Source organism: Astyanax mexicanus, chromosome 2 (genome assembly GCF_023375975.1).
Source record: "Astyanax mexicanus isolate ESR-SI-001 chromosome 2, AstMex3_surface, whole genome shotgun sequence".
Taxonomy (NCBI): Eukaryota; Metazoa; Chordata; class Actinopteri; order Characiformes; family Acestrorhamphidae; genus Astyanax; species Astyanax mexicanus.
The window spans coordinates 65580777-65603411 of record NC_064409.1 but is presented as its reverse complement, the minus strand read 5'-3'; the positions used below and the strand labels follow the sequence as shown (position 1 = coordinate 65603411).

The window sequence follows — 22635 nt, the reverse complement described above, 5'->3', positions numbered from 1 at the left end:
CTGAATCTTTTTTACTTTCACTAGCCCTCTATGTATTGGCTCGGCTACCTTGTAAATGAGAGCCACCCTTTAAATAAAGATTGATTGATTGACTGACTGACTGACTGACTGGTTAATTGATTTATTGATTGATTGACTGACTGACTGGTTGATTGATTGATTGATTGATTGATTGATTGATTGATTGATTGATTGATTGATTGATTGATTGATTGATTGATTGATTAAATTTACGTTCCATATGAACCCATTCATTTAGGACTACTTCAGGAGCGCCCTCTGGTGGCCCAACAAATCTTGAACACACTGTTAAGTGGGTGTTCTCCGTTGTGTCACAGTATTGTGAGGGGATGTAGATTCACAGAGGGAAAAGGCGCCTCTCAGTGGTGGATAGTGGTAAAACACTGCACTTTTTAAGTGTTCATTCCCCGTGTGAAAAGGAAGTATACTTAAGAGCATTGAAAGTATGTTCAGATTAGTTAAAAAAAATACTTAAAAGTTAAAAAAAATACATAGAAGTACATTTTCAATTTAATATACCTAAAAAAATACACATTAAGTTGCTGTAAGTTATTTGAAAATAGTTTAGTATGTATTTAAGTGCATATTTTAGTTTTGAAAAGGTAAAACGTTTTAAAAATATATAAAAATACACTTTAATAATACTCATATATTTGTTATTCAGCAGCTCATAAGCTTCAGTCACAGTTCTGCAGGGCCACAATGCTGAACAGTTTGTTGGTTCCATGATGATTCAGTTACTAAGAAGTTTAATGCATTGATATAAAAATAAATTAGTTTAGCTGTGAAAGCTTTCATAGTGACTGAGCCGCTGTGGTGAATATTAAATGTATTACTCCTGTGCCAAGATTCTACACAAATTTCAAAAAAGAGTTTACAAAAAAGCTTAGGGTTATATGTCTCTCTCTCAGTTACATCTTCAGAGATTTGAAGGAACAGGCTTTATAGTAACATACAGAAACAGCGCCCATACTTTCACTTAAGTACTCTTTCTCTATAGTTTTTACACAGTTGAGTATACAACTCTAGAATTTGCTTCCCTGAAAAAAAAAATTAGTTAAATATATCCCTGTGACCATTCTCGCTTTACCTGACTCAGACTGAAACACTCGCTTTAACTGTGTTGCTGCTTTGGCCAACATATACCTGTAAACCAGCTGCTGTAGGAAATGTTATGTAGAATCTATATGCATTTGTGTGTGTGTTTGATATTAGTTCTCTTTGTTTATTTGAGTTCGTCCAACTTGCCTTTTTGGGATAAATCAGTTATTCATTTTAGTTTGGACTTGTGTACATTAAACAATTACAATGTGTTTTTTTCCCAAAATAGAAAAATGTTTAAAATATGGTTATTTATTGGAGGCGCTCAGTTATTGAATACTAAATGAATACACTAAATAAATGAATGAATTAAATAATTTGTATTGAACTAGTTTTTAAGGTGATGTGTCAAGTGAGCGACAATGTGCAATGTGGCAAAAAAAAATTTGATTGGATACAAATAAAACTAGTAAATTGTACTGCATTTCATTAGCCATTCATGCTAAACACCATCAATAACATCATTGGAGAAATGTGTGACATCTCTGCTTTCACAATGATAATATATGTTGCATTCCTTACATATGAGATACATGGCCTTTGTCCTTACACCTATAAACTCAGGGAAAATCTATTTTACATAATTCACATATCTGGATACTTTTAAGAACATACTCTTCATTAATGAAAGCATACATGATTTACTGCAGATGGAGACTGCAGTTAGTGTAACAAGACTTTGGTATATGTGATTTTAGAGCATGTCTTGGTCCATTAATAACAACATTAAAACACATTGGAGAGAATATATCAAATTTACATCATATTAAAAGTAAATTACAGCAAACTGGAGCCTTTGGAAATTCTGTGTTGACTGCAGAGGTCATGAGAGTGTTTATGTGGTTTTGTTTTGAAACAGTGCTTGGCTGTTTATGTTTGGTTTCGGCCATAGAAGAGAGGAAGTTTTTGCATTACTGAAACAAAGTGAAAAGAACAGAATGAAAATGAGGTTTCTTCTATTCTGCCCTACAGTCATGAGTATAATTTCCAGATCAATCTTACAGAAATCTCCCAAATAATTGCTTTACACAAGAGTAAGGAAATGTAAATGAATGTAGAACTTTCTGGTGGTCAATGTAAAAAAAACAGTAGTTTTGAATTATGTCAAAAGGAAGAAGATTGATGTTTTTTTGTTCTTGTTGTAGTGGGACAGCATGCGTATATATATATATATATATATATATATATATATGTGTTGGAGGGAGTAAGCCATTAAAAAGATTTTAGCTTGTTGTGTTGCTGTTTGAATGTGTGACAAAACAAAATACCATTATCAGATGCAGTTTTTATGTTACTGAAAGTTGGTTCTCACTAGAAAGCCCTGCCAAGGGGTTAACACTTGACAATTAGATGTGTGTAATGTTAGTGGTGAAGTTTTTTTCTTGCCCAACGTACAGTATTCCAGATGCCAACAGTATACAAGATTGAAACTTTATTTAGTGTTTAAATACAAGTACAAGTAAATAAATAAACAAACAAAATATATATGTATATTTAAATAACAAAATGTGACACAGCACATAGGGTTAACATTTTACCAGTTCAGAGAGATTACAGAAACATGACATCTCTAAACTGACTATCACTCTCATTTATTCCTGTAATAATCTCAGTATCTGTCTGTAGAATCAAAAACACCAGATCTAGAGCTCCTCTCCAGGCCTCAAACTTCACGGTCATATTATCATACACTTCATCTCTCTCCACTGTCCCCTCGCCTCTATCCTGGTCTCCCTTTCCTTGTATTGCATTTGTTGAGTTACTATACGTTTTAAGAGGACTTTTCAGCCAACCTGGAAGGCTCTTGCTCTCAAACTCCTTCAGGTGTTGGGCTATGTGTGTCCATGCGTGTGCTTTGGCTGTAACCTGACCAGCATTGAACATGAGAGTGGATATATAGTCCATCCAGCCCTCTGCCATCAGCTGCAGAATCACTGGTTCATAGGGTGCTACATCTTTCTGTCTGTCTTTACTGTTCTGGGATACATCCTTATGTCTGTACAGCTGGCGAATGCACAGCAGTTCAGTCATTCCAGCGCCAGGCAGCAGCTTTCCGTCATTGAGTGCATGATGCAGACGATAGGTGCAGCTCCAGAACTGATCTTCCAGGCTCTGGAGCTTAGCATGAACTGAGCTAGTAATGATCACCGTGACCAGAGTAGTTGCACTAGCTACAATGTTCAAAAGGGTTGACGATTCTGTCTTCAGTGTATTTTGATAGTCTCTCAGCACGCTAACCTGGACCCCAGATCCCACACAGCGCTCGCTAAGCTGTGTGACATAAGAAACAGAAACAGCTCCAGTAGTTGTAGCGAAGTTGTTCAAAATTGTGACCTTCACATGCTCAATTACCAGGATGTTGTGACTGAGGCAGTGGCTTTTAAGCTGTGAAGTGACCATTCCATTCACAAGGAGAATGTCTATGCTGAGGTTGAGGAGTATTCTCAATGCACGGTCCATCCATTCCTGCTCTACACTGACTCCTGTGGAGATGCACGAATCATGAATGTATGTGACATTTTTAGGCCTGTTGAAACCGACATGGCGGTATGACTCAGTGAGGTCGCCATTTATAAGGCCGATTTTTAACGCCCGCTCTTCGAAATGCTTGACTAGAGACACCTGCTCTACACTACATGACTTCACAACATACCCATGGAGTACACAGGAATGTTCCTCAGACAGCCCTGGCAATGGGCATGTCACTAATCTATCAACATCTAGAAAGTTGTGACTGCTGTGACCTTGTGGGACATATGTAGACTGAATCCTGCTAGCCTCCATCACTAACCTCATGGAAGCCTCACATCCATGGCTCACAGCTTCAGCTAGCGGAGTTAAGTCTAATGTTTTTGAACATTTTTGGTGTAAATTTGGTGATGTAAAGTCCACAGAGTGTGTTTCCTCAGCCCCTGCACTACTTGAATTGAAGTGCCTGCTGTGCTTGAGCTTTATTCTGTGCTTTAGAGGACGCTTCTCTTGGTTAAGAACTCCATTTATGGATTTAACACCACCATCCTGAGTTGATTTCTTCACTCCTGTATCTATAAAAAGTCCTGTAAATAAGCCATTCGTTTGCTTCTGTACAGCACTCTTACAGATCCCCTCCTCCACAGTCACCGCATTACGCTTGCAGACCTCCACACACAAGTCCAAGCCCTTTGACATGCCAGCTATGATGTGCGGAATGGAGATGCCCTTGTGAAGACACTCCAGGGCCACTCTGCTCCAGACCCCTGCGAGGAAGACCACAGTCCCAGTGCCCGAGTGCAGTGTCCCTTGGTGGGCCCGAACAGTCTCGTGCAGCAGCTGCCCAACAGAGCTGCTAAGCTCCAGCTGCTCCAGTAGACGGTAACAGGAGCAGACTAGTGCAGACTCCCCAGTCGCCTCATCTTGGATGAATTTATAGCGTTTGTTAGGACCCAAAAAAGAATGGGTGGAAGCAGCCACAGCTTCCAGCTGCTGGAGACCAATATGTCGACCCTGGTTTACTGCTCCACTTCCTAGAGCTGACATCTGTGTATTAGAGAGACATAAAGGAGTACATTAGGTGTAATCAATTTTCAGTAATTTTTCCAAATTTTGTTTTTTCATCTCTGCCCCTCACAATCGGAATTTATGGAAAAAATCTAAATTATTATTATTTTTTAATTATTTTCTTATTTTTTCATTTTTGCATTTTGCAAGTTGGATAATAACATCAAGATAAAAAAATGGACAAATCTGTAAAATCAAGAGAAGATTCAACTTTAAATTTTTCTTGAAATTCTGTTTGCGAAAGGCTAAAATGAAAACCTAGATAAAACCTACATTTGGATAAAAAAAAAATTCTTTACTAACCTGAATTGAAAAAAAAAGATTAAGCTCAATACCCATTTTTTTATTTTTAAATGGAGCTTGATACGGTTAGAAAATTAAACTGCTAAACGTTACACTGATTCTGTGGGGTCCTGGTCATTAAAAAAAGTGTGAAAAACTGAGACAGTGGTTTATAAATTATATTATAAATAATATAAATTATTATAAATTTATATAAATTATTAAAAAATGCAATATTACAGTAGCATTGTCATTTAGTGCGTTTATTTCTTTTTTTATTAACTCATTTTCTACGTCGTATATTAATATAAAAATACATCAAAATAGTTATATAATTATTAGAATTATGTAGCAAACAAAAAATAAAAAACAAAACCCAACTGGAGCACACGAGGAAAAGTAGCAGCTATTGTTTAGAAAATACCAAGAGTGTGCAGATCTGTCCTCAAAGCTAAATGTTGTAACTATTTCTAGAGTAAATTATACTCTTATACTTTAAAACTTTTTTGTTTACAGAATAATTCAACACGTGTTTCTTTATGTCTTCAACATTTACTTACGATATAAAAGAACCATGAAATAAATAAAACACATTGAATCAAATGTATTAAATAGAAACCCGCTTTAGTTCGCTATATATATTCTTTTTCTACATTGATATTAGCTGAATTAGCTAGCTAGCGCTAGGTGACTTAACCAGTTAGCCAGCTAACGTTAGCTCTTTTAGCTATACTAGCTATCCCTAAATCCAGCTGAATCCTGTGAAAAATAAAAACAAAGAGCATAAAAACCGAACAAACCTTTTATCAACATCGCTGAGGCGAGAATTCGAGACATACAGTTTATATACGGATTAACAGAGCTCTAGAAATACCGCTCTGTTAACTCCGGACCCAGCTTTACTTATTACACACAGAGCCACCGCGCACATGCGCACTGGGGGTCAGCCCCCAAATCCACGCTTGTTGCTAAGAGACTTGCCAAACGAGCACGCAGTTGCCGATCAAGCGCTGAAGGCCCGCCCATACTACATTTTGATTGGTCTGCTGGCAGTGCGCTCTGTTATAGTGGGCTTGAGCTAGATTCTTATTGGGGTGCTTTGCTGTCAATCATTTGGTGGTCACGCCTATCAGAAAGTTGAGTTGCGGCGGAGTAGTATTTTCGCTGGTTTTACACTGAAAAGTAGCATTTATTGTTGGATACGCCACGTTCAGTATGGTAAGACGGTCGATAAGTTGCTCATTTACTCAAAAACACAAGGTATTATATGTAAGTTAGCTAGTTCTGACTAAATTAGCTAGTAACTTACAAACAGTGAACACCTGACAGATGTTGTTGTTAGCAAGCTAGCTAACTAGCCTAGTGAAGCTAACGCTGGTCTCCTATGGTAACAGTAACGTTAACTAACGCAAGCTCACAGCTACTTAGCTAGGTTAACTCAAGAACCTAGCTCCTTTGTTAATTAAGCTAGGTTATCTAACCTATATTCTAAAGGTGGCAGCTAAGTAGCTAGCTAATAAGTTAACCATTTTAAATTCAGCGTCTGCTACAATGGACATCACGTATTTCCTTTTTAATGTTGTGTTGTTACATAATACTAATTGAGACTCATTGTTGTCCATCAGAATAGAGCAAGAACCAGCCAATTAAAAAGTTTACAAGCCACAGAAACAGTAGTAGTTACTGTGTAGAAATGGTTTGTGACATAAAAAAGGAAATATCGAATATAAAATAAACATGTTAAACAAAGGCCTCCATTACAATGGACAAAACAATTAAATATTTAGTTAATTGGATTTAACTGGACTTTATATTAGAGATTTCAATTAGATTCTTCTTTTGTGTGCATTGCAAAACATTTTTTTTATATTTTTCTTTTACTGGAATATAACTGGGTTGGTGCTGTTTTTAGCCAGCATTTTTATTACTCTCTGAATGCATGACAAGCAATCACGTAGTAAAATGAAAAAGTGTTAAACATATCAATATTCTGTGAAGCATTTCGGTGGTTCTTATTTAGGGGGCTTTTGGCTGATAACTCTGATGACCTTAGCCTGTGCAACAGAGATAGTTTTTCATCTTCCTTTACTGGGGCAGTCCTAATGAGAGCCAGTTTCATCATAAAGTTTTTGATTGTCTGTGTGACTGCACTTGAGAATTAAAAGTGCACATACTATTTAAAGGGTTCACATACTTGTTCTTGCCACTGTATTTGTAAGTCTGCTTGCCATGTGACATCTTCATTTTTTGTATGTGCAATTTAATGTTTAGTGAACTATACAGTTGTAGGAGAAATTACAGCCAGTGGCTTCACCTCCCTATGTTTCATGCAGGCATCCAGCTTCAGAAAACCCAGTGCAACGGCAAACCAGCGGAAGAAAGGGGGTCCCAAAGTGGATCTAACAGAGGAACAAAAGCAGGAGATTCGAGAAGCATTCGATCTGTTTGACACTGATGGTTCAGGCACAATTGATGTTAAGGAGCTTAAGGTAAGGGCATGCAAATTGATGTCACCAACACTTTGCTCTCCTACCTATCCATTGATGCTGCAAAGGCGGCAGTTTTAAAAGAGGCCGTTGGTGCCTTAACATATATCAGAGGAGACATAGCCTGATCTTTACCCTCCTAGTGTTAGGGGCATAACTAGTGATGAAGGGAGTGATTGGCCCTCTAAATTGGGGAGAAAACGAGAAACAATATGTATTTAGTTAATTCACTTGTTTTTTTTTCTGTGTGAAAACAAACCAAGGGGTTTACAAACTTGATAATTGATTTACAGCAAATCAACTATAAGTGTAAAACACCCCAGATCAGGTAATTAGATCTGTGTCTTTTTGTTATCTCATTCAGGTTGCTATGCGTGCTCTTGGTTTTGAGCCAAAAAAGGAGGAGATAAAAAAGATGATTGCTGACATTGACAAAGAAGGCTCAGGCACCATCAACTTCAATGACTTTCTCTCCATGATGACCCAGAAAATGGTAAATTGTCTAAATAAGCAAACATGTGAAATGTCTAAAAAAATGTATGTAAAGTGAGTAGAACATAAACTGCCCTTCAAAAGGCATGAATCAATAATTCTTGTAAAAAAATGTAATCAGGATTACAGTATTATTTGTTATGTACTCTTTGATTTACAGTGAGAAAGGGAAAGGAGCTGTTGCAGTCATCATTAAAAAATTGATGTAATGCAAACTCTAAAGCTTTACATATTGTCTCAACAATCAGCAGCCATGTACTTCTCTCCAGAATTTGAAGAAATCAAATTCAAACTCAAACTGTAAAGCACAGAGTCGAACTGATCATGCTTTGGATTTGCAGTTTTTGTCACAGATAATATTTCACCTTTGCATTTTTTTGAAACGGTAAGAAAGGAAGTAAAAATTAGTCTTTTTAAATATTAATGAAAACTGTCTTCTTTAACTTTTTTCCTTTTAGAGGAAAGGTCATCCTTTACTCACTGAGCTTTTCACAACAGCTCTTTTAGTTAGCTGTGCCCAAACATTTGCATGAAACTTTATATATCAGAAAGGTATTCTGTGAAGTAAATTAGTATACTGTGCAAATACTGCATGTACAGCAAATCCAGATTATGTTCTTTAATCTTTCTGCATATTGTGCTTTATTGCTTACTGACCAATACAGAGTGAAAAAGATTCAAAAGAAGAAATCCTAAAAGCATTCCGATTGTTTGACGATGATGGGACAGGCAAAATTTCATTCAAAAATCTTAAACGAGTCGCCAAAGAGCTTGGAGAGAATCTAACGGATGAGGAATTACAGGTGAGTTTGGTAAATAAGCATTAATACACAAGAGGGCTTGCTATAACCTGTACACCTACACGTACCTCACGTTACAGCACCAATCTCAAGTGTTTTATTGAGATTATACCTCAGTTCTGTTATGTACGTTAACTCTTCAAAGCAGATAAAGATAATCAGACTCCCAGACTTCCCAATCATCAGAATGACAAGAAATAGCCAAAACATAAGGTGATGGAACAGATTATTTTAATCAGCGCACACACTCCTAAAGCTGTTAAAAAGGAAAACTTTCAGTATTCATCCACTCTATCTCTACCTATTCCACCTTATATAGTGCAGCAGGTGCTCCCTTTGATTGGCTGATCTATGGGTCTTAAAAAACACACAGTGTACAATACTTGTACCTATCTAACAACAGTATTGCTCTTTTTTTAAATGTTAACTGTATTAATGTTGGGTATGCCCACCATATGAATAACAGTGTAACAATTATAATGTGGCAGGGTAATACCCAAAGAGCTTTAATTAAAATACTACTATAATATTATATCTTGGCCAATTGTATTGCGGGTAGACTAAATGTGGTATAATAATAAATGTCCCTTTGTATTTCTGGAGTAATGTTGTTTATGCAAGCAGTGATGCCCTCAGTATTGTGTGAAAACAAAGGTCTGTGTCATCATGTTCCACTAGACAGGATGAACTGGGGCTTGGTGTGCCTACAGTGACTCAGTACAGACTAAATCCTGTCTGATTTGATCTTTTTGATCAAGAACCTTGGTGGCATCAGGGAAATTTTTTCTTTGTTGTTTGTATTCCGTCATATTGTTTCACATTATTCTAACACTCATTTCCTCTTTGTCAGGAAATGATAGATGAGGCGGACAGAGATGGAGACGGAGAAATCAATGAACAGGAGTTCTTACGGATAATGAAGAAGACGAACCTGTACTAAATTTGGTTGTTTTCTTTCTCATTTTCTGACTCTCTTTTCTTACTTGCTATCATTTGGTCAGACAGTTGTTTGACACCATAATTTTTGTCTTTTTGCAGCAAATGTAAAACACTTTTTCTTTCTTTTGTAAGATTTGTAAACCCAAAAAATATTTAATATACACACATTTTGTACTTTATTGAAAAAAATAATAAAATGTGTATTTGACTATATTGTATTGTGTATTAATTAAAGATGCATTTGACATTCAGGCAGATTAAACTGAGCTCTTTGCTTTTCTTGAAGAGAAGAGAGGAGTTTCTCAGCTTTAATATCTGTTTCGCTGTAGGGGGCAACCTTGTATTTGCTTGGCCATGTTTCAAATGATAACCCATGTAATTGTGAAGCTGCAGATGTAGATAAAAACCTGCAAGAAAGAGAAAAGCTAGAAATACACAATATACACCTGACTGGTATGTGACCCTGTGTTCAGCATCGGGTAAACATAAACAAGTGTTCTTTTAATCTTTTTTTTTCTATTTGGGCATAGATTCTCTGCTTTTTAAATTACAAGCGTGTAACTAGCAATTTATAAAAAGAATCAAGACCCTTCATGAAGACACAGACTCCTGGAATTTACATCATACAACATGTGCATTGGGATCATTTATGTGGCCTGTATGCATGAACATGATGGTTCTGAACACAGCCATACAGTGACTGGAGTTCACAGAAAACACAAAAACAGCCTGTGGTTCTCTAAGCAACCCATAAATGACTATTACAAACACTTGCTTTTATTATTGTGTTTATTAAATAGTTTATATACTGCGGATATTCATAATAGGAATAGTTTTTACACAGTCCTGTGTATTCAAGATTTGATGTTAAACTCTATTTTTTCCTCTATCCAAGATTTCAAAACAGAATTTTTAATTATAAATCTTAAATAATAAACTAACTTTAACATATAGGCATTTGATGTTAAGGTTTTGTGTTTCCTAAATATTTTAAAGGGACTGTTAAGAGAACATTTAGGTTCGCAACAATTTCTCTTAAGACCCTTAAGGCATTTTTTTCTGCAACACACTAACATATTTAATTGGCTATGACAACCATGCTAGCAACATGCATGTTTTAAGCAGATGGCACAGAGTAGTAGAAACTATGTGCTTTAAACAGATCTTTATTCGTACCCTAATGATTTGTTTTTCAGACAATGAATTGGTCTCTGTAGATCCTGAGATGACGTCTTATTATGTTGAAGACTTTTTTAGGCATATTGTGGTTTTCTTTAGGCTCCATTTCATATGAATTCTGCCATCACCTCTTCTGCCTCCAGCTCTGATGCATCTACCACCAGATGCCTGTTACTGGCCAGCATCACAATGGAAGTGATTATTTGAATCTAATTGCACCGTAAAGCAGCAAGTCAGGCTAAAAGATCCATATGAGTGTATAAGATATATACAGCTCTGAAAAAAATTAAGAGACCAGTTAAGAGAATCAGTTTCTCTGATTTTGCCATTTATAGGTATATGTTTGAGTAAAATGAACATTGTTGTTTTATTCTATAAACCCTGGACAACATTTCTTCCAAATTCCCAAAAAATATATATTGTCATTTAGAGCATTTTTTTTGTTGCAGAAAATGATAAATGGCTGAAATAACAAAAAACATGCAGAGCTTTCAGACCTCAAATAATGCAAAGAAAACATTGAGTTTAAGACAGAGTTTAAGAGTTCAGAAATCAATATTTGGTGGAATAACCCTGGTTTAAAATCACAGCATGCATCTTGGCATGTTCTCCTCCACCAGTCTTTCACACTGCTTTTTGATAACTTAAAAAAATTCAAGCAGTTCAGTTTGGTTTGATGGCTTGTGATCATCCATCTTCCTCTTGATTATATTCCAGAGGTTTTCAAATGTGTTAAATCGAGGAAAAACATCATCATTATTAAGTGGTCTCCTCATTTTTTTCCAGAGCTGTATATACTAGTACATCTTACTTACTTACTTACTTTATTTCAGTAATTCCATTTAAAATGTGAAATACATATATTATATAGATGTATTACAACCCAAACTGTCCACCTTGCCAAAAGTAGTAATTGGTCTTATATAATATTCAAATTTTATGAGACACATTGACACATTTTGGGTTTTTGTTGGCTGTAACCCAATCATCAGCAATAAAAAATAAATAATTAGATCTTTGTGTGTGTTGTACATCTGTTTACTGAAATAAAGTAACTTTACAACGATATTCAAATTTTTTGAGATGCACTAGTAATTTAGGGATAGTGCTGGCTCAGGGGATGGAGCTCTGGGTTCATAATGGCAGGGTTGAAGGGTTGATGCCCAGGTTTGTCTGGGTCCCTGAGCCAGCCCTTAACACTCTTAGCCTTTGTCTGTAAAAATGTGTTTACTTTCTCACTGTGTGGCTGTGTGTATGTGTATAGACTAAAGGCAGAAGTCAAATTAGGTTTGTGTCCAGCATAAATGGTGGTTGTGGTGGTTTTTGTCCTTTGTTAATGAATAATACGCCATATTTTTATGTGATTTTTTAGAGCATTCTTTGTCTTTTTTTAGTATTGTATTGCAACTGAACTGCTTGAGAAATTGGCCAAGATTTCAAGAATTGAAATGCCATTTCGTAGGATGAAAACATGATTATAAACACTGTTAGACCTTTACTTAAAATGAAGGACAGAGATGAGTTGGCTTACAGTGGGATTACAGACATACCTTTAAAGTGCAGTGCTGCAATCTACAGCATCAGCGTGCTGCATCACGCAGGACACCACCAGCAGTGAAAAGTGCATCGATCAAATGACTCAGCCTCTCTCAGTGAAATGGTCTGCATATTACTGAAATGACTGGGACCAAACAAAGATGACTAATGTGTCAGTAAAAGTGATTTTGAACATGCTGTTTGGAGAAGTGATCAGTAAAAGTGATTTTGGATTTAAAGATGAAGCCACTGACTCTCAATAATTGAGAGTCTACAGAATGTACAGTGCTGTTAGTCTATAAGGTGTTATCATGATTACATCTCATTTCTCTGTGATTGTTAGTCTACAAAAACACTCTTTATTTTTTTAACCTGCCTCTAGATACCTTATATGGCCTATAGCTAGGTTATAAACAGGAATTTTGTCATGGTGCTGATTTTCCGAGCGCTTTGCAAAACATTCAGGCGTTGGAGGGCAGGCTGAGCGTGGGGTGAAAGTGCTGTTTACAAGTTTCAGACACCAAAAAAACTCAAAATGGAAAGTAGGAAACAGAGAAATCAAGTGCGTCAATCTGTTTATAGTATTGCCAAGTCTGTGTCTGAAATAGCCTTCTGGTCACCTGTTTTTATCCATCGCTAATAAACGCACGTCATGGTGTTTCCAAAAAACGATCAACGCTTAGATCTTATACTATGTTTTTATATCACAGACATGCTGACAATCAGATTAAAGCGAAATGCAAGCTTATCTTAACCGCTGACACTTTTGATAAAGGTAAACCCGGCTCCATTCTCCTAAATTGGTGGCTTCAAAATTAAACTGAAAGCAAAAACAAAAGACTCTTTAGTTTGTGCTTTAAACAAGATACTGACTTTTTATACTACGTAAAGAAAATTATGGTTAATCTATGGAAACATCCAGTTTTGTGTCCCAAGCTTTTACAAACATATATCACTTGAGGAATCTGATAGGGTTGCAATTTATTTATATTTTTCAATAATACAAGATCTTTGTTCAACAATTAAAACGTATGACCCCCAAGGGAAAGAAATAGGCTTCCATGTGGCTGGATGGTCAGCTGCAGCCATTTTTTAAAATGTATTTTTCATAAAAATGTCAATGGTGTCACTGGTGTATCTTTGGAATTTACAACCTTTGAAAAAATGCACAAGAAATAATAAATAATTAATTTAATTTATGCATATTCACACAGCCAATAAGTAACATAATAACAAACTGTGGCCTAAATGTTAGATGTTGACTGTTAGATGTTTCTGTAGAAGGATGTTTAAACCCAAAATTTTCTCATATGTTTATTTAACTTTATCTTGTCTTTTCAGCTCTGATTTGAATGACATTTGTATCTTCTAGACCATTTGAGAAATGTCAGATGCTGACGAATTGTCCAGTCAGATAAAAACTGAGCGGAGCGTGGTCCCCCAGCTTGTCGTCTCCATGCACGTTAAAAGTCTAAATGCCAGAAAACAACTCTTCCCAGAAACCTTTTGAAGACGCCTCGCCACATTGCGAAAGCGTGCCCCACTTAATACCATATCTCCTGCTCTTATAGGAAAATTAGCTTTGAAGTAAAAAAAATAATTCTCCCACATACAAAACTCTGGACAAGAACTGGCCCCGGGTTTCCTTTAAATCTCATAATTTCCATAAAAACATTAAGTTACTTCAGTTCGTTTCTTTTCAGAAATAAACAGTTAACAGTTCAGTTAACCCCTAAAGGTCAGGGATGTGTCATTGCTCGCTTCAGATTTGAGGTACTGTAACATGAGTGTTTTCCTGGCTAAGACAGGACAGACCCTCAGTCTGAACCGGTCACGGTCCTGCCAGCAGTCCTGAGTAGAAAACTACTGCTGATAATGGTATGTACCCATTTCTCGGTTACTTTTTATGTGTATGTTTATGGACATCTTAATATAATGGCAAATTCATATGGTGCATCTGTACTTTTAGATTGACTTGCTATGCTATTCTGTCCTATCCTATAACCTGTTTAAAATGTATTTCAAATATATATATATTTTTTTTTAAAGGAGCACTATATTTTAAACTAAATACCCAGCCTTTCCCTTTTTTTACTTTAAAACACCTAATTAAGTTAATGAAGGGCAATTTTATGTACTTTCTTATGTCTGAAATACCTTAAAAAAAGCACAGTTATTCCTGTCCTTTTTTCTCACTGGTATTGCTTAGAAACAACTCATCCAGTACACACTGCTTTGCATGTAGTACCTGAATAGTAATACATAGGGTATAATAAAAGTAACAGAGCACAAGGGGTTAACAAGCTGATTAGTCAAACTGGGTGTGTTTAAGCAGGGAAGCTGTTTCTAACCAAAACATGCAAGACATTTGCACTCCAAAACCAAGATTAATTTGATTGTTCAACATAATTATAATTTACTTTATACAGATGTTTCTTCTTGTAGCTAAGGGTCAGTTTTGAAATATATTGAAATATTTGAAATTTATTTGTCATAGTCAAAGGAAGTATTCTAACATCCTGCTTATTACTTGCAAAACAGTTCAATAACTTAATTATTTAAAATAAATCCTAAACATTTTAGATTTGTTAGAAGGAGTTTAACAAAAAGGCAGCAAACTTGTTTAGAAATGCCACTTATTGTAAAACATGTCGGACACAAGCATGACAAATCTGAAGCTAAATAATAAACAACTTATTTAAAAAAATAAGTAATATTAAGTAATAATACTTAATATATTAATAAATTAACCAAATGTTGTCTTTCATGATTGTAAGAATCTGGTAAATGTCTCAAATTTAGTGCTTTTTTAAAATATTTTAAATAGATTATAATTTTCACTGCTAGAGGAATTTGGATAATACTGTACAATAAGGGCTGACTCAATTTAAAACACTATTAAACATTATAAAAGTTTAATGCTTAAAAATGTTTTAATTACAATTATTAAGAGAGATATTCGTTACAAAATGTTTTAATGATTAAAAATGTCTTAACTACTGTCAATTAATAATTTGTTAAGACATTCTCTCATAGGTATTTTTAATGATTGCAAGTGTTTCCAGAATTTGACACTAGATTAAGTTCAAGAGATGAATGCACAATACTATTTACAAAAAGTCTTAAAGCTTATTCCCCCTGTACATCACATGACTGGAATTATTTTCTAACTGATATAAGAGGGGTTTCAACTAAAAAAAAAAACTAAAACTAAAAACATGGCTATTGATCACAAATTTTAAACATATGTGTTATATTTTATATAATTTCTGTGGTTTATGGAATAATCAAATTGTAAATTGTAAATGTAATTTTGGCGGTCAAGAATGAAAAGGACTATTCCTTTTACATGACATTAACCAAAATTAGATATATGACTAAATCTGGCATGTTTACATCACAAAATAATGATACTGATTATTGTGTACTGCCCTGGTTAATTAAAGTAAAAAAAAAAAACATTTTTTAAAAATATGAAAAACATTTTTTTCTTTTAAAGCAAAAAGTATATGACTGACTAATAAACGTATAGGACTAATAAACTTAACAACCATATATATATATTTGTGTATTTGTACTTGCGTATAATTGTTTGTACAGATAAATGAGGCACCATCAGGCATCTGGAAATTACCCCCAAGTTCGCAGTTCTCTTCCTGATATCTTGGCTGATTTCTTTAGATTTTCCCAAGATTTTACTCAAAGAATCAGTATGTTTCAGGTGTGCCTTAAAATATGTCCATAGGTGTGTCTGTAATTAACCCAGATGTTGCCAATGAACCTATCAGAAGCTTTCAAAGACAATATCATATGGGCTGTCCCAAATTGTTTAAAGGCATAGTAATCTTAGTGTATGTAAACTTTTGACTTTGCAGAAAGTAATAAAAATGCCTTAAAAAAATTATATTTTCATCTCATTATTCTTGCATTTGGCAAATATATATATATAATTTTTAGTGTTTTTGTGAAAGGTTTATTCTTATTTCATGTAAGACAGTGAGAAAACATGCATATGTTTAGTTTTTTTTATACAGATGTGTAAACTTCTGATTTTAGTTAGTTATATTATGATCAGTGGGGCTGAAAATGGGTCATGGATGTAGAAACAAGGACGTGGTCATAATTGAAAAGTATATGTCCTCGGAGATCTAAGGTAAGATATTAGGTAACGTAAAGTAAAACAAACAAATATCATAAATGCAGAAAGCTAAGCCCAGACTCAGACTCATTTCAAAGCTGAGTGATAGCTGTCCTACAGTTATAAATGAGACGATCGCTGGTATAGACACAGTGTTTCAGTATGGCACATGCAACCATCTGTAAACCAATTATTCCTAGTATACAGAACCACCCATAGAGGCCATCCCCCACCTACACCCTGCCGTCTTCCTGTACGCTTACCGTAATATCCGCAAAACCACTCTCTCAGTCTGAATAACCTGAAAACTGAAACATGCATGTCCACGACACGTACACAACATCAATATCATATTAATGTCCAGGGCTGGAGACATGCAAGCATTATATAGAGTGATGTACAAAGTCTAACATTACTCAATCCTCTTTTCGATTTTCCGATTTTAAAGAGAACAATACCGATAACAGTAATAAACAATGAGTAAAACATGTAAACTGTAAAACCTTTGTCTTGTTCAACCTAAACGCAGTGTTGAGGCTGCTGTAAGGCTTTGTTGGTCATTTCCTCAGAGATGGGTAGATTGTTTTGTTAGGTGATTTCTAGCTTTGGTTTTAATCTGGATCACAGGAACAACCCAGGCAGTGGGTTGACTTTCCCATTCACTGTGGTTAAGGACTGACTGAAAGAGAAACTGCAGAACAAACAGGGGTATTCTTGAGCTTTAAGCTCCCAGAATAAAGATGAGAGGATAAGACTTTTATATTATCCTCACTTTATAGGTCTAAATTGTTTTACATTTTCACCAGGAGAGACATCACATAGTAATTGTAATGTCTGTTTCAGCACAAATATGCTTAAAGAGCTATTTGGCATGGTCAAGTATACCAACGTCCTATATGCAAACATACGTATATGTTTCAGCATTTAAAACATTTAGAGTGTTAAAATAATAGATTGATAAACTTATGTTGATAATAATAGAGATGCAGAAATGGGTAGGGGTTGTGGAAATAATTAGGGCTGCCCACTGAAAGTTGACAAGTATAATCATCAGTTGATGATCCCTATAAATAATGGCAAACATGCAATTCTTCAAACATGCCAACTTTTGAAGGAAAATCACATATATATATATATATATATATATATATATATATATATATATATATATATATATATATATATATATATATATATATATATATATATATAAGGTGATTATTTGAAAAATGTTTGTGGGGAAGAAAAATAATCATTACCTTATTTTAGAACCTAAATCACATTGTTTTTTAATCATTTGTTTACATTTAAACAGAAGTAAAATTGTCTAATTATCTTGCTGACAAAAAAAAAATATATTGTTTCAGTGTGGATAATAGGCCTGGAACCTTTTTTTTTTTTACTACACACTTAACCATTTTTCTTTTATCTAAATATAATTGAAATATTGCCAAATTCCAATTGTTACTTTTGTTTAATTTAGTTTTGAACAATTGTTTATTAATTTACAGTACGATTTGAATGTTTAAAGTGAAATAAAATATAAAATAGATTTAAAAGAGCTTAAGATTTTAAGCATAAATACATGCATGCTGCTGTCTAACTAATTATTAAGTCTCAGTCCAACATATGTCTGTAATTAAAGAAGGCTGAAATTCTGGTCGTTCTTGTCTCATTTACTGATTTTTAAATGTTTTACTGTGTTCATTAATGATTCGATGTTGCAATTTACTTTCTTAATCTGGTTCATATTATCACTGAACGCAGAGAGGGGGAAGGTGCAAACTTTCTACAATTATTAATTTGACTTAATGTTCAATAGTTTTAATTCATTTTCTGGGCACTTGTCAGTCACAAACCCCAAAAGTAGTATTTTTTAGAACATTCCCAAGCTATACCAAGGTGATATACCAGAGGGGTCTGAACACCAACCTAAAGGTCACAAGCTTTACTTGGAAAGAGATAAAGGGTAATCTGCTGTTTTTACAGTTTTAGGGGTCTTGAGGTTAAGTGGTAGTTCCACTGAAAGGGCATTAAAGGGAAACCCCCCCCCCCCAGTCAGCACTTCAGCTTTCTTTAGAACGGTAACTACATGGAAATACGTGGACAAAAGTTTTGGAACACCTACTTACCTATTGTTTTCTTCCAAAATCAAGGCTATGGCCTGCTTTTGTTGGAGTAACTATATTTTGGATCGCTGCAATGAGGATTTGATTGCGTTCAATTACAAGAGTGTTAGTGAGGTCAGGATGTCAGATGATCACCACTCACCTCATTAACAACTCCCCAAATCAACCCAAAAATATTAAATGTAGCACTGGCAAAAAAGTAATGTCAGTCTACTCCAGAGCCATTTTCTATTGGCTAAACAATTCTGCCCCCAGCACACACTCAATCAGCATCCTGACCTCCCCCCCCACCACCACCAACACAGTACTGAAACTCTGTACTAGAACACACAAAGTACTGGAACTTTTAAAAACGGACCTGCACTACACACCCCATACCTGCACTACTGCTACACTCGCACTGTCATACACACTTTAATTCCCCAAAAACTGTGAACTTTAAGACTTTATGCACTCATTCTCCTTACCAGACTTAAGCTATATACCATATTTGCACTACTGTTATACGGGTTCTATTTATACTGCCATTCCATCTCATTCACCATCAATATTGCACTATTGTCTTCCGTTTTACGTATGTCTGTGTCCCTGCTGTATTGTACACATAATGTCTCACATTCTCTTTTATTATGTCTATTATCTGTACTTGCTGTAAAATTTGGGAAGGAGGGTAACATAGTTTCAATTCTGTCCTGTACATATGCAGTATTGACAATAAAACTACTTGACTTGACTTGACTTGAAATATGTAGTGTACTTGTCAAAAAATTTGTGAAAGAATCATACAAGGATTGTCTCAGCAAAACATGTTTGTTATCTTTATACTTAACGTTCTCTGTAACTACACACACTCCGATACAGGTAACATATCTCTATATTTTATACCAATTTGTAATTTCTATATATTTCATATTTTGTCCTTATTTTATGTTATTATACATGCTTTATTTCATATTTTATGTGATCTATTTGATATCATTTGATTTTGTTTCATGTCAGCAGGCAATTAAAAAAAGCGGATAGCCATTTTCCCCTCCCTGGTTGTCATGTAACTCCGTAAAGTCACAAGGTCACAGATGTAAATTGGGAACAGGTGTGTTAAATTTGGTGTTATTGCTCTCATTCTGACTCAGGGGTTGGCTTTTGAATCTGTGGCATCCTCAAACAGAAGGTGGAGGAGTGCACCGTCTAAGGTCTAGTAAACTCCACGGCCAAGAGAGTTAAGGTAGCGCTGGAAAATAATGGTGGCCACTTTAATTTAGGAGTGTACTCACTTTTGTTTCCGGTGGTTCAGGCCAAATTATATTCGGGGGAGGTGCACAAAGGGCTACGGCTAGGCACAGGGTTCGTGTATAGCACTAGATGTGCCATAGTGTCAGCATCTTAGTCTGCTGAAGGATTACTGGCTGTAAACTTTAATAATTGTAAAATAAAAGCTTACTACTCTTACATGTCATGAGTATTTAAAGTATACATTTCTAAACAAAAAAAGTGAGAACATTTATTCCCAAGAAAAAAATCGTATTAGTACACTGATGATATTTTAAAAAAAGTCCTAAAGTATACTTGAAAAATGCACTCGAACCGTACCCCAATTTTCTTGTAATATGTGATCACTCTAAAAAATAAATGTAAAACAGACATTGAGAAACACTTCAGACTTAAGTGTGACTAATGCCAACTTGCTGGCAAAACTCCATATTTATACCACAGCAGTCGACCACTTCAATACCAGAGATGCTGAATACAACCCACACAATATTCATATACTGAACCGATTAACAATGAACAACTGCCAACAGCCCCTCTGAGACAGCAGCCAAGGGCAGGTAGAGATGTTGGAACAATCTCTTTAAACAGAAGCATTTTACAATATAGGTATTTTCTCATAAACTAGGGGAAAAAGCAATAAAACAGAAATAGCGGAAACTGTCAAACTGTGCTTTGACAAGATGGTTTCATTCAGCCCACAACTTAGACTTTTATGCTTCAAGCTCCAACTTTGATATTCAAATAATGTGGTTCATGTTGTGCAGACAATCCACACATAAAAGCTTCTCTTACAGCTGTTATATTAGAAACAGTTCAACTACACAGTCGCTTGACAGTCAGATAAAAGATTCTAATGGTAATTTTTCCCTTGCAATTACATTTATTGACCATTAATTATAAAATGTTATTTTAAGTACCCTTAAAAGTCCAGTAGTGTAAATTCAACTGTATTTTACTGTCTCTTTCATATTCATACATGTATACTGAAAGATGCCCTAGAATATCAAACTGTATTAATCTTGGTATAACTACTGAATAATGAGAGTTTAGTCGATGAAATACCATGAACCTCAAACACTCAAATCCAATATGACAGAGCTGTAAATAAGACAATTAAAATACTGGCATCAGTGGAGAGCAGCACATTACTAACACTCTCTGTAAGTTATTGAAATGCAAGTTGGAAAGCTGATTTTTTTTTTTCTGCTCAACTTTGAAGCTTATACAGACAGAAAACAAAACAGTAGCCAACAGTTTAAGGAAAACAAAACCTCTGCCATTTGTACTTTTTTTGTAGCAAGTTTATTATCACAGCCTTCTCCACTGTAGTGATGTTTATCATTGTTGTTGATCTTGACTCCAAACTGTCCTTTTGTGGATGGACTGTTTAACATCTATGCCAACATAAAGAACACATAGAAGTATGTGGGTAGAGATAGATGCATAAATAAAGAATATATGTTGGCTGGGGGGCACCTCAACTTTCTCCTACCATAAGGAAAGGGTATAGGTACATACAGTAAAACTCCTAAAAAGGGTTGGATTTTAACACTGTCCTGTATAACATCAGGTCCCTTTTGCTATAAAAAACACAACACAACAGTATGATTTGAGTTACTTACCCAAAATAATAATCTATAGGTAATTTATAAACAGGCAACTTTTAAATGAAGTAAATAAAACGAAATTGTCAGGTACAAGAAAACAGGTACATAAAAAGATTAGAAAACATTTATCAGAACAAACTTTATTTAGAAGATGCAAGAGAATAAAATAACACCAAACAGCATGTGGGTTGCAGGTGAAAACCATTATGGACCTTTAAAATCCTAGAGGATGAATAATTCTCCAGCAGTGGATCTGTCGCAACAAAATACAGTTTAGCTTAACAAATATACTTCAAAATAAAACATATACAGCTCTGGAAAAAAATAAGAGACCACTTCAGTTTCTAAATCAGTTTCTCTAATTTTGCTATTTATAGGTATATGTTTATATAAAAGGAACGTTGTTGTTTTATTCTATAAACTACAGACAACCTTTCTCCCAAATTCCAAATAAAAATATTGTCATTTATAGCATTTATTTGCAGAAAATGGGAAATGTCTGAAATAACTTTTTAATGGTTTTTAATTACAGTTTTCATGCATCTTGGCATGTTCTCCTCCAGCAGTCTTACACACTGCTTTTGGAAAACTTTATGCCTGCACTCCTGGTGCAAAAAACAAGCAGTTCAGCTTGGTTTGATGGCTTGTGATCATCCATCTTCTTCTTGATTATATTTCACATTTTTAAGTGGTCTCTTTTTTTTCCAGAACTGTATATTATTCTATAGCAAAGAACAAAGGGTGGTCAAAGAGAAAGATTCTAAGCCACCATTTGTTCTTTGCTATAGAATAATATACAGTTCTGGAAAAAAAGAGACCACTTAAAGTCTATGAAGTCTAGTCTATGAGCAAATAAAAAAATGAAATGAAAGAAGACTTTGGGCATAAACCTGTATCACACACTCAAACCTCAAACACATTACAGGCAATTCACAATAAAAGGATGCAGGAATAGTCAGTATTTTGTGTTATATTCTGAAGCATCAAGATAAACAAACTGAATCAAACCAAAAGCTTCAGCATTGCGTGATTCATCTACCGCTTTCCGGGGAGATCCAGCAACATGCTATTTTTATCTCACCTACTATAAATAAAAACAAAAACAACCTGTTGTCT

The 22635-nt window shown here is 35.0% G+C and overlaps 2 protein-coding genes across 3 annotated transcripts; one reads left to right on the top strand and one right to left on the bottom strand.

The window, feature by feature from the left end:
* Positions 1-2476: 2476 nt before the first annotated feature.
* bbs12 (Bardet-Biedl syndrome 12) lies at positions 2477-5884 on the bottom strand. The gene is made up of 2 exons (XM_007228289.4): positions 5742-5884; positions 2477-4638 (listed from the first exon to the last, which is right to left on the bottom strand). The coding sequence occupies exon 2, from the start codon at positions 4636-4638 to the stop codon at positions 2674-2676; it is 1965 nt and encodes a 654-aa protein (XP_007228351.3). The 5' UTR covers positions 5742-5884; the 3' UTR covers positions 2477-2673.
* A 138-nt stretch (positions 5885-6022) lies between these two features.
* On the top strand, positions 6023-9866 carry cetn4 (centrin 4). Of its 2 annotated transcripts, XM_007228022.3 has the most exons (5): positions 6023-6159; positions 7275-7430; positions 7792-7920; positions 8585-8722; positions 9570-9866. In XM_007228022.3, the coding sequence occupies exons 1-5, from the start codon at positions 6157-6159 to the stop codon at positions 9657-9659; spliced, it is 516 nt and encodes a 171-aa protein (XP_007228084.1). In that variant the 5' UTR covers positions 6023-6156; the 3' UTR covers positions 9660-9866. The 2 variants fall into 2 exon arrangements, with proteins under 2 accessions (XP_007228084.1, XP_007228083.1); XM_007228021.3 differs by lacking the exon at positions 6023-6159 and having other exon boundaries at positions 7269-7430.
* The last annotated feature ends 12769 nt before the right edge of the window (positions 9867-22635 follow it).

Bases quoted from the DNA above. Each gene is read 5' to 3' on its own strand.
- cetn4 (XM_007228021.3), top strand. From the start codon at position 7,269: ATGCAGGCATCCAGCTTCAGAAAACCCAGTGCAACGGCAAACCAGCGG. The intron at 7,431-7,791 runs GTAAGGGCATGC...TATCTCATTCAG, and splicing joins TTGATGTTAAGGAGCTTAAG to GTTGCTATGCGTGCTCTTGG. The intron at 8,723-9,569 runs GTGAGTTTGGTA...CCTCTTTGTCAG, and splicing joins TAACGGATGAGGAATTACAG to GAAATGATAGATGAGGCGGA.
- bbs12 (XM_007228289.4), bottom strand. From the start codon at position 4,638: ATGTCAGCTCTAGGAAGTGGAGCAGTAAACCAGGGTCGACATATTGGT.